The 12500-nt window shown below is 37.5% G+C and overlaps 1 protein-coding gene across 1 annotated transcript in view; it reads right to left on the reverse strand.

Annotated features, from left to right (window-relative positions):
• Positions 1-12500, reverse strand: part of RASA2 (RAS p21 protein activator 2) — a 53191-nt gene that overhangs the window by 38015 nt on the left and 2676 nt on the right. The window contains exons 2-4 of the mRNA XM_030027732.2: positions 7956-8061; positions 2550-2653; positions 1482-1576 (exon numbers count right to left, since the gene is read on the reverse strand). Of these exons, the coding sequence (XP_029883592.1) occupies positions 1482-1576; positions 2550-2653; positions 7956-8061 (305 nt within the window). The remainder of the gene's footprint in view (positions 1-1481; positions 1577-2549; positions 2654-7955; positions 8062-12500) is intronic.

Below are 12500 nucleotides of genomic sequence, written 5' to 3' on the forward strand. Positions count from 1 at the left end.
GCAGCAGGACAGAGGAGAAACCTACCCAAATGCTCTAACTCAAGGGAAGATTAACATGAGGAGCACACACCTCCGCAGAAAAGGTTATCCTTTAATGGAAGCGTCATGCAGGAGAGTGCTTTACACTTGTCCCAGCCATAGAAAAGTATCAATAAGAGCTTACATTCCACTGTGAGCTACAAAGCCATGAAAATTAAAACCTTTTTATTTCCAATATGTATGAAATTGCTAAATTCTATTAGTGGAACATTTTCATTAAATTTTCACACTTGCGTAGTATTATGACAAAGTAATCTTTCATTCAATACATTTTTTATGACTGAGAAAAACACAGCAAACATGACAATATTTAAATCAAAGCAGAAATTGCATTTCAGTTTATATCTGGAAAGGACTTTCTAGAATATTCAGAGTGATTAGATGGAAGAATTGTAAGAAGAATGAGACAACCTGCAGTTGGACTAGACGATCTGTAGGTCCCTTCCGACAGAATTATTCTATTATATTCTATCCTAACTAAACAAGTACCAATTGTCAACAGATAAGAGGAAGTGGTATTCAGATGTTTTGAAAATCTGTCTTCATGAAATGCAATCACATGCCCTCCTATATACCCAACAGCTGCATGCTAAACTTACAGCTCATAGATTATTAATCCTGGAAAATAATGTGGGGTTTGGGTTTTTTTTTGAGAATTCTGTGCACATTCACCTCTTGTAAAAATGGACAGGATCCACCCTACCCAGAGAGACTTCCAAGTTACTAGAAAAATACAAACACTGCCAAGTTCAAGACTTTTGCCCTAAGGCAAATCTGAAAATACTATTAAAATCTAATAAATTGCTTACACAGCAACAAGGCTAAGAGATTCTCAAGAATACTGTTCTGTTTTCTTCCTCAAACCACAAACAGAACTGCTACAACTTCTAGAGCCAACTCATTTTTACGTATTACTATAACAATCCTGTCAGAAGAACTTGAACCACAGACTAAAATACTACTCTGAAATACAATTTACTTGATACTGAATGCAGAAAGTATTTCAAAATAAGATACATAAGCACAGCACAAGTACCTCCAGTTTTGGAGACTTCGACTATTTCATGTCACATAAACAGTCATCATTTCAGATAACACCAAAACTGACAAAAAAAAATGATTCAGTAGTTTCCTAAACCATTCACCTGTCTCAGGTACATAGCTCCACTTGCAAAGATTTTAGACATCAAAATACTGTTAAGACATTTCCCAAACAGTTGCTTCAAGTCTTCTGCCAGTTTTAAGTATCATGAGAAACACCACAGACAATTCAGAAATGTAGAATATGCATTATTCTCTAATCAAGCTGCAAGACACAACTGTCTCACAAGAATTAGACAGATGCTAACCTCCATCTGTTACAGGTCAATAAAAACTTCTACCATTACATGCATTTATCTATATTTAATTTAAAAAACGTAGAAGTGCAATTTAATAGTTACCTGAACCTCTGAATTAGAATCAACAGGTTGAAGCATAAACCAGTTCTCTTTTCCTGTGTAGTTGCATAAATCATCTTTTTTGATTGACACCTTCCCTGGGGGAGGGGGACAGGGAGAGACAAGAATAATTATCACTTTCATCTGAATAGGACAAATAATTAAATAGATTTGAAGTTTGACTTTTGTTTAAAATCTCTTTTAGTTTTTTTTTTTTTTTTTGAGCTTATGACACTATACGAAAAGCTTATGGAAACAAGGAACACAAAGCATAAGTAAGGCAGAAAAATAGTTTATATAAAGCCAAATTAAGTTATTACGATGCATTATCTTGGATATCACTAATAACAAGATAAGGTAAAATGAAGAACATACTTGTGGCTGGAAATAACATAATAAAGATTTGAGAGAACAGTAACGGTATTGAAGAATATTTAAATAGGAAACTGAAGGTAGATGCCTTTTACTCTTCTGATTGCTATTTGGAAAGCTGTTATTATACCAAATTATCCGGCATCCTGGTGCAAATTATTTCCTTCCTCAATTTGAGTAATGTGAAGCCTTCTTCCACAGCAGACTGTTAGAGCTTTATAGCAACTATATCCAAATAGCAGCTGCAATAGAGCCATTATGCAGTGGAGAACAACAACAAAAAAAAACCACCTCCTGTAATTTTTTACCTAAGCTACATAAAGCATTTTGCAGCAACTTGTAAAGGTTCCACTAACAGAGAAAATATAAATATGAGTATCTATAAATAGTTCAAATATTCCAATGAAACAGAACTGGAGAAAAAACAAATAGAATTTAAAAAAATGTACTGAGACATAAATTTATAAGACTATAAAATGTCCTATTAGCCTAAAAAATAAACGTATTTTAGTATAATAGGATAAAGCAAGGAAACAAAATCCTGCTTTTCAAACTTTAAAGGAACATTTAGTTTAAGTGCACTATACAGTGTGTTTTGAAAAATGCATCACTTGAATTATTGTATCCTCAATACTACAGCTAATGATACTGAAAATAACCAAATGTTATCGAAGACATAGTCAGTATCCCAGAACTTACCTATACGCAGGTCTTTTTGTAAAACACTTTTATCATAAATGTAGAAGGACAACCACTGGAATGTTCTTGGAATCTCAAAGTAAAACTCTTCCCCAAAATAAGGGCTGAAAAGAAAGACTGAAAGTTAAAATAGAAAAACACTTCATGTAACTTATACAGAAGACAAACACTAAAATGCTACGTTTTTACCGCAGTCCCAGACCTTAGCCTTTAGCACTATACTTATCTATCATCAAAGCCATGCACAACCATTTCATTACAAGAACATACAATAACGCTGCAAGTTAAAACTTCATGAGGATGCCTTACGTATGTTCAGAAAAAGAAATCAGAGTGCACACACAAAGTGTTGTCTCCTCTGCAATTTCAATTCTATTCTTCTGTCTTGAAATTATTCTAGTTGGTTCTCTACCCACCCCAAATGACTTCCTGAGACACAAGTTCTGTATTTCTCTTCTTTCATTCCGTACACGATTAAATTACATTAAAACACAATTCAGGAATTATTTCACTAACAGACATTTGTTTAGCTCTAACTTCTATGTCAAATATCATGCTCAAAGATTCAGACCTATAAAAATAAGACATAAGCATTAGCAACTAAAACAGAACAGTGGAAAAGAGAAACGTTAGTCTCAAATACACACGTTCTCCCACATGCTGGAATGGTCACCATATTTCTCCATCTAATGAAGTCCAATATAATGTTTACAGTTCACCCTGCTCTAACTGCCATTTGCAGACCCCTCTATGTAAAAAGACTCCGGGTTCCTCTGTGTTAGACACGTTGCACGTGTTGGTATCGTCACTCAAGGAATTTATACTGCCATTAAACTTAATGAGTACTTATTGATGCAATCACAGCCTGCAGTCAGAACGTTGTATTTCAAAAGACAGAACAAAACCACAATGTTATTTGTGTCACTGCAAGTTGTGAATTCTGAAAATCAAGTGCATCCACAAAAAAGACCCGCTGCTATTTTGGAACTATGGGATTCTTAAAGACTTAAAATATTTTCAATTACAACGTATTAACATCAACAGGGAAAGGTGTGCAGCCTCATGAAACTAATTTCAGCCTCTGCTTTCTTTCTACAGAAAAGTACTGTGATGACAGTTACACCAAACCCAGAAACAAAGGGCTTGAGGTTTTTTTCCCAGTAAAGTACCTTTCTGACACTATATTGCTACAATACTTTATTAAACTAATAGAGATATGCTTATGTTTAGAACAACCAGTTCATAGTATTACCTACCCAAAAGGATACCAGGAAGAATAGGATATCATCCCTACTCTATTCCATCTAAAATAATTACAGAAAAAAAACATCAAATGCTTCAGGACCGATGGTTCATTAAATAAGTTAAGAGAAGAGCTGATAACTAACTTAAAAAGTGTTGAAAAAACACAGGTGAAAAATCTGGCATTCCAAATTTCTAGAACCGATTTTTAGAAAAAAGAGGTTTAACTGCAGGAATTCATTATGAGGAATTTCACAAGTGAAAATGTTCCTTTTGTTCAAACATAGACCTTTTACCATAGGCTTCACAGCAGACAAATCAGTATTAACCTTTGCGCTACACTGAGAAATAATTTAAGAATCCTCAGTTGAAAAATTTGCTTGTGGTTTTCTCAGGTCCCCACTTTTTTTTTTTCTTTTCTAATTTTCAAAGGCAACAAATTCAGCTTTGATTTTGAGGGCTGGATTCTTCTTGTCAGCACTACCTCTGAAGGTATAAATTCACAAGCATTACCTTCAGCAACAGTGCAGCCCTAAGCAGCCTCAATTTCCTTATTACCTTGGCTGCTCATTTTAATTGTATTGACACAATAAATCAGACCAAAAAAAGATGAAACAAAGGCTGATTTTAAACTTGGGTCAATTCCATGATATGGCTCCCCTAATAGCAACACAAATAATAGTTACACCAGTACAAAGAGATCTTGCAGCAGAAAGAGTGAACAGTGGGAGAACTAGCTGGCACTGGTATCAAGGGAAACTCTGCTACTAACTCAGCTTTAGTCAGGCATCCAAAGGAGAATACTAGACTACGATGTACAATATAAACTTCCGTGTATCACTAAGTGTTAAGTCCCAATTTTTGCTGGATCTATATAACTCTATGCATCCAATTATAATCAGATAATTAGTCTGGGATGGAGACTATTAGTAGAGATTTCCAAAAACCTATTTAGCAGCCATATCCTATGGCTAAAGCAAACTCCACAACTATATCCCCCCCTCGCCAAAGAATGATCAGCCACTAACAATCATTATTTTGACCTCAACGTTACACGAAGTCTCAGATTTGGCAAGAAAGAACAGGTCAATAGTATGAGCACAAATAGAAGGTAATGCATTGTTTTATTCATGTTGATATGTTTTTCCTTACCTAGATTAATACCACTGCCTTGTGAATCAGTTGTTGATTATTCTTTAGCAAAGTATGAGACACAGAGAGAAAATTTAAGGTGGAGAATACAAAGGATTAGTAAAGAAATTCTTAGGTGGATACAAAACTGGCTGAAGGGCTAATATAGGTTATACCAATGAGGAATAATTAAAATGGAGAACTTACTCAACCTGTTCCTCAAGGATTCAGTCAGTTTAGCACTTTCATTTGTGACTTTGATGCAAGAACTTTAAAGACTGTGACGGATACAAAATTAGAAGACAGTGCTAATTCAAAGGAAGACCAGACTGTCATACAGGAAGAACTGGATTACAGTAATAAAGGAGATTAAATTTAAATGTGTGACATCCGCATTTGCTCTTCCCCTCCTTGTTACATTAAACTGGCAGCTCTATGGCAGAAACTGACCAATGCCCCTAGATCTGTCATTTGATAAGCGCTACAGTTATATCAAGAAGAGAATAAATTTCTACTATAACCTTGCATTCACACAAAGTTCAGTTTGAAAAAAAGAAACTTAATTTAGTTTAAATAAAGAATGCAACACACACATACCACAACCCCTCCCCTCCCCAATTCCTCATACTTGACCATAGATATTTGAGGAGGCTCACAGATGTTCTTTGAACTTTCCAAGGGAAAAAAATTTTGTTTCTTCAGAACCCACAGAAATCCCACCCATGTCAGGAAATATTTCTTGAGTCATTAGTCAAAATATCCTTCTTTCACTTCAGTATTAATTCATGATTTTTTAACTCTGAAGTAATTTGCTTCACATCTGCACTTTAACAATAGTCCCAGTGCTGGTGGAAGCCCAAACCTCTTCGCACATTTTAAAAATACATTTCGTCATTAGTTTTCAATCACTGTAGTCAAAGATAATTTTAATTCTAGTGATAATTACTTCCACAGATGTTTAACTAGCAGGTAACTATAATAAAATTTAGATTATAGCTAGTATAGGTTCGCAACCTAGAATACAGTAACAAAACCCAGAATACAGGGACTGGGAATTATGTAAGAAAAAGCAAACAAATAAAACAATTAAATTCAAAGTTTTATTTATGACTAAAATTATACTGTACTACACCTTACTAAAAAGCAATTTATGAAGTTTTCAGGCTAAGAAGAGATCAGAACTTTCATCTTCCCTTCCAGTACCTCTACGTTAGTACGGTATTCTACCTTAACAGAGTAATAAGCCACAAGATTATATAATTAAGTTTCTGGAACAAGTGTCAGCTGTCATAACTGGACACACACTAGTAATCAAGTGTAAGCATCCAACTCTGGTTGCTGCTAATAGAGGATGACATTTTATTACATTTCATCAGTTTGTCTGGAACCCTACTCATGCTGTGAATCTAAATGCAGCCATAATTCACAAGATGAAGGACTTCCCTACGTGGTCAGCAGAGACAGAAAGGCACCTATGGGCAAAGAGTGATTCAGAACACTGACTTCTAACTCCTAATAAAATGTTCTCGACTTAGAAATATTAATTTCCTATCACCTGAAAAATTCTCAATTTGAGGGAGAGGGTGTGCGTTACTTAAGACCTCCCCCAAAATTTTTGGGTTTTTTGTATTGGGTTTGCGTGGCAAGGTTTTGGTAGCAGGGGGGTTACAGGGGTGGCTTTTGTGAGAAGCTGCTCAAAGCTTCCCCTATGTCCAACAGAGCCAATGAAGCCGCCTCGAAAACAGACCTGCCGCCGGCCAAAGCCAAGCCCATCAGCGACGGTGGTAGCGCGCGCCTCTGGGATAACAGATTTAAGAAGGGGAAAAAAAAAAGTTGCAGCAGGCACAGAAACTGCAGCCGGAGAGAGGAGTGAGAACATGTGAGAGAAACAGCCCTGCAGACCCCCAGGTCAGTGAAGAAGGAGGGGGAGGAGGTGCTCCAGGCGCCGGAGCAGAGATTCCCCTGCAGCCCGTGGGGAAGACCATGGTGAGGCAGGCTGTCCCCCGGCAGCCCAGGGAGGTCCATGGTGGAGCAGATATCCACCTGCAGCCCGGGGAGGACCCCACGCCGGAGCAGGGGGATGCCCGAAGGAGGCTGTGACCCCATGGGAAGCCTGCGCTGGAGCAGGCTCCTGGCAGGACCTGCAGCCCCGTGGAGAGAGGAGCCCACGCTGGAGCAGGTTTTCTGACAGGACTTGTGACCCTGCGGGGGACCCATGCCAGAGCAGTCTGTGCCTGAAGGACTGCACCCCGTGGAAGGGACCCATGCTGGAGCAGTTCGTGAAGAACTGCAGCCCATGGAAAGGACTTACGTTGGAGAAGTTAATGGAGGACTGTCTCGCGTGGGAGGGACCCCACACTAGAGCAGGGGAAGAGTGTGAGGAGTCCTGCCCCTGAAGGAGGAAGGAGCAGCAGAGACAACGTGTGATGAACTGACCCCAACCCCCATTCCCCGTCCCCCTGCACCACTGTGGGGGGTAGGTAGAGAATTCAGGAGTAAAGCTGTGCCCAGGCAGAAGGGAGGGGTGGAAGGGAAGTTGTTTTAAGATTAGGTTTTCCCACGTCCCACAGCACACAAAACTCTTATATATGGAAAAGTTCCCGATCCTTCATTCTAGAAACAGGTTTTACAAGACAGACACTAAAAGCGGAATTCCACCAATACAGACCAACTGCATGTCAGAAGTAGGAAATGGCATGGAGAGCAAGTATCAGGTAGATTTCATTCCCTTGAAAATAACCCGGCAAGAAAAAGAATGTTATGCTGCCCAATGGAACAGAATAAAGTAATAGTGAAATATGTTCTAGCATGCTTCATTTTAAAAGCACTGTACTACTTGCAAGCCTCAATTTTGTCTTCTTTCAACTACTCTCACGATTTACACATTGCTGTAATGTTTCCAAGTAGTTGCCACAGGTCAGCTCTCATTTTAAAGAGGTACAAGCAAAAGCACATGCACATTGATACATATCTTGTTTTTATTCTTAAGTGAGGCAGTCTTGCTTATCATCTCCACTTAAAAATTAAGCTTACCTTAAAGATTTTTCAACTACCTGTGTACGAAAAACTTCTTCTTGGTCCAAGTTTATGGTACAGAAGAAGTCTCTCATTTTGTTGGGTACTAAGTGTTTGGCGTCATCTGTAAATAAAAAAAATGAATGTAAATATTGAGGGGGAAAACCCCACAAAATACTAGGCACAGGATTTTAACAGTTTTACTGTGTGTCCAAAAGGTACTTTTCCATTCAGTTAGCATGCATTTACACATTCATTTTCAATTCGTAAGATCCAATAGTGTACAGAACTTGCTACATCCAGCTTCACGTGGAATGAGAGTCGACAGGAAGAGGGACAGCACACTGACTCATGAACACCACTTCCTGCAGCACCTGCACTTTCCCTTGAGAGGTCTCATCTCCAGCTTGACCCTGCGTGGCTTGCTAAATCCGAGAAGCTTGCAGCCTGAGGCGATATGGCATTAGGTCATAAGATCAAGACAGGATCTGGCCAAGCTAGTGTTCACTTGGTATTTTCTCTGCAAATATTTTGGCTAAAGGGTGCTGATTAACAAGAACCTACCCATCAAATCTCTGTTTCATTTTCCACAATGAACAGCTGATTTTAAGTTGACTGATGTATTTTCAAAGGTTCAGCTATGAGTACTGTTTATTTTTTCCTAACTGTCTGGTCTAGCAGAAGGGGGAAAATCACCTACCGACTAAATGCAACATGGATAGGAACAAATAGAAAAGGAAGCTTCTAATGAGACACAGGAATACAAGGATTTGCTGGATATTGAGTCTAGGCCACTGCAATAACACAGGCTGGACATCAGGCAGCCCTTTCTGGAAATGGTTACTTCTAAGTAGCTACAGATAAAAGCAGTTCCCAATGCTCAAATCATAGAGCTCTTCCAAGATCCGAATGCCACAGATATCTACATTTATTTACAGCAACACCATCCTTTAGCTTAAATAGTTATTTCCTCCTGGATGTTTGCTTCCCCTCCGAATGTCTTTGAAGACAGCGAACAGACCCCTTCCACCTTTTATTCTGCTAAAAGAAACAAGACAAGCATTTCTGGTACTCTCTCATATGAGAGGCTCCTAATCAGTGAGTAGCCACTCCTCTGCCCCTGTTCCACTTCAACTGTTATCCTAAACACAGGCAACCAGAACTGTATTCTGCATTAGGTCTTAACCAGGACCTTTTACAGTAGCATTCATCCTTACCTGCTACTGGGAATACCTCTCCCAATGAAACATGGAATCATCATTATATAAACTTTATATAAGGTATTAAAAAGTAATAGGATAAAAACTACACCAAAGTATTGAGTTTTAATTACTTATCATGTCTGAATAACATAACACCTCCATTTTCACAGACCACAGCTTGAAACTAGATTTGAAGTGTCGTACATATGTTCCTTTTTAAAACACTGCAGAGATGAAGTATGGTGGAGTCAGCTTTACTGTTAAGATGTAAAATCAGAATTTTGTTTTCTCTCTCCTCGCCCCCCCCCCCCTTTTTTTTGGTGTTAAATAGATTATTACAGTCTCGAAAGTTAAGTAAGTAATGCCTGGCACTGGAAAGGCTACCAGAACCGTATCTGAGCAGAGAACCTGACAGTTTAACAGGAACAGAGAATGAACTTCATGCATGATGTTTTCCAAGTCAGGCATATGTACACTGAGGGAAAGCATGAAACTTAAGTAACTTCCACAGTTAAAACTTGTGCTCTCAGAAGTATCAATGAGCTTTTCATCAACTTGGGTGTGGGAGAGGAGGAAGTATACATATTATTTTTAAACATCACACTTAATGTTGACAGATTGAGAGACATGAACGGAACCGGTTTTTAATGCTATTAGACTCCAAAAAGAGACTAAACTCAAAGTTACTCTTAAGTGAGATACTGCAGAAGAACCGAGAAAAGCATCAAAGATTGAACACCATCTGAAAAATAAGCTATTTTAATAAAACATACGAAAGAAAATATAAAAATAAATTCATGAAAGAGGCTAGTAATCCCCAGAGAGCTTCTGATACTGTAGTTTGTAATTAATAAGCATGAACTCTGTCAGGTGTTCCTGATAAGAATCTTTATTGTTTAGTTAATACTCTGTAGCTTCACCATCCTACTTTTACATAAAATATTTAAGATATAACATTACTTAACTGGCACTGTAAAGGCACCGGACTTTCAAAGGTAATTATGATTATTATAGTTTCGTGTTTTCTTAACAGAGTAAAAATTAAATATTTCTACATAATTCACAATTTTTATGTCTACTATACTGCAGTCTTTCAATATTAAAAGGAACTTTCTACCCAATGGAATAGAAGAAATAGAAGCTTTGATTTTCTAAGGAGACAAAAACTTTTATTATGTAGCCCAAGTGTTTAGCTCTAAGGCACAGACAAATTTATTGAGGCTTTTGAGAGGCAGAGGGGATGATTCTCAGTTCTGAGTTTAAAATAACCTCAGAGCACTTGTCAGGTGAAGTACAGAGCATGAGATTTCACATCTTTCCAAACACCTCTCAATATCTGTGATTGTGGGAAACTTTTCAGCTATACAGCAGTACAACTCTTCCAAGAAGCTTATTTACTTATGGCAGGGGGGAATAAAAAGAGCCCAAGTCTTTGATTACACTAAGTCTTACTTTTTCCAGAAAACCTAAGGCTATAATGGTTGCATAAAAATCAAGTATGAACAACACCAGATATCTGCTTGAATGTTTAGATTTTCAGTGCATTCATCAAGTATGCAATTCTGAATTCTGAAAACTGCATATGTTTCACTGTTCAAAGGACGCAAAGGAAAAAAGTTAAGAGGTGAGAGAAGTATCTTGAGGAAATGTATACCAGAGTTTTCCAAGGGTTTGTTTGGAAAGTGCAGATAGTATGAATGGTTAGTCAGAAACACCAAATAAAGTTGTTTTGGGGAAAAGAGAGAAGTTAACCCAATTTTAGATCTAACTGTGGAACTATTTCAAGCCTCTTCACAGAGGCTGTCATTTAAAACTATATAGTGTGATACTGAAACTTGCAGTTCAAATGGGGAAACGCACAAGTGATGAAACAGCAGCAATAGCAGACTTATTTATTTTGTATTGACCATATCAATTCACCAGTTTTGGTCACCGGACTAACTTAAACCACAAAATATTTTCACATGACACATGTAGTAGCCTAATTCAATAGGGAAACCATTAAATGCATCACTAAAATACTAAAAGTCAACCTTTTTATTTTGAAAACATAGAAGTTCACAATTGCAATTAGTTACCTGACTTTCAAATTAACTTTCTTTATTGCCACTGAGCTATTTCGGGAAAACAGCAAAAAATAATAACAGCAAAAAAAAAAAACACAACACCCACACTTTGGCCACTTATACATGTTGGTTTGGATTTTAAAATATTTAGAAAATATTGTTTAGGTTCTCTACATAACCCAGTAAAACCTCACTTCAAAGTAAGATCAGGTCAAACCTAAACAAAAGGGAAAAGATGCAATGCTAATAAAAACTCAAATGCTAGAGCAATAGGAATTCAGGTCTACAACACTTAATAAATTCAAACTCTCCACATTAACGTTATGAGTTAGTAATAATGGCAATGGCGCAACCTACCAAATTCAACAGTTCTGTCAAACTCCCATGCCTGCGCATAATTTTTTAAACATAGATGCTACATGAAAACATCAAGGTAAAAGCTTGTTCACTGTTAACAGTGCATCAGAAACCAAGCAAAAGCAGGAGGTCGGATAGATAAATGCTATTCACAATATCCTCTGTCAAGTGAAAGTGCACATTAGTGCACATCCTCTGACAGGGACCCAGAACAAAGAAATTTAAAAGACATTTATGCACACAAACTCCTAAGTATTTGTTTCACAGGACTAAACATATTATATAGCAACAATTAAATTCACCACAGAAGTGCAGCATAAGCCAAGATAACCACACAGTGTTAACAACTCAGTGCAAGAAGTTTGAAAAAGAATGTGTCCCGAATTTTGTCAGATGAGCTCTGGGAGACGACAGACATTTTCCAAGTGCTCCACTAAGACAGGTTTCAGTAAACACACCAAAAAATTCAAAGCAACTAAAATCACTTACCACCTAAACATGTACTAGTGTATGTCATAAAATGAAAACAGAAGCTAGTTATAAAGCTTAAAACACTACACTATGCAATATGTCTAAACCTACGTGATATCCACGTACTTTTGTAAAGCGCTTTTGTCATTACTATGACACACAAAATAGAGCCACCAATACAAAAAACTCATCATAAAGAAAAGACAGACTTTCAGTGGATTTCTGGTGGAAACCTGCTGAAGTGTAATACCATATTTAAAAAAAAATATTATGGGGTCTTAACTGGTAAGACCAGTTCATCTTGCCTCTTACTTGAAAATTGAAGGCAGAAGACTGGCTGCAAACACTGATATCCCACAAAACAGAGAGAGTAGAGAGAGTACCAGAGACTACAAATGCATTCCTACTCTGTTTTTTCACTGCTAGGTATGTAATGGCTATTTAAGCCAGCTTTATGTATATGGCTC

The sequence above is a fragment of the Aquila chrysaetos genome, chromosome 10 (assembly GCF_900496995.4).
Source record: "Aquila chrysaetos chrysaetos chromosome 10, bAquChr1.4, whole genome shotgun sequence".
NCBI classification, from domain to species: domain Eukaryota; kingdom Metazoa; phylum Chordata; class Aves; order Accipitriformes; family Accipitridae; genus Aquila; species Aquila chrysaetos.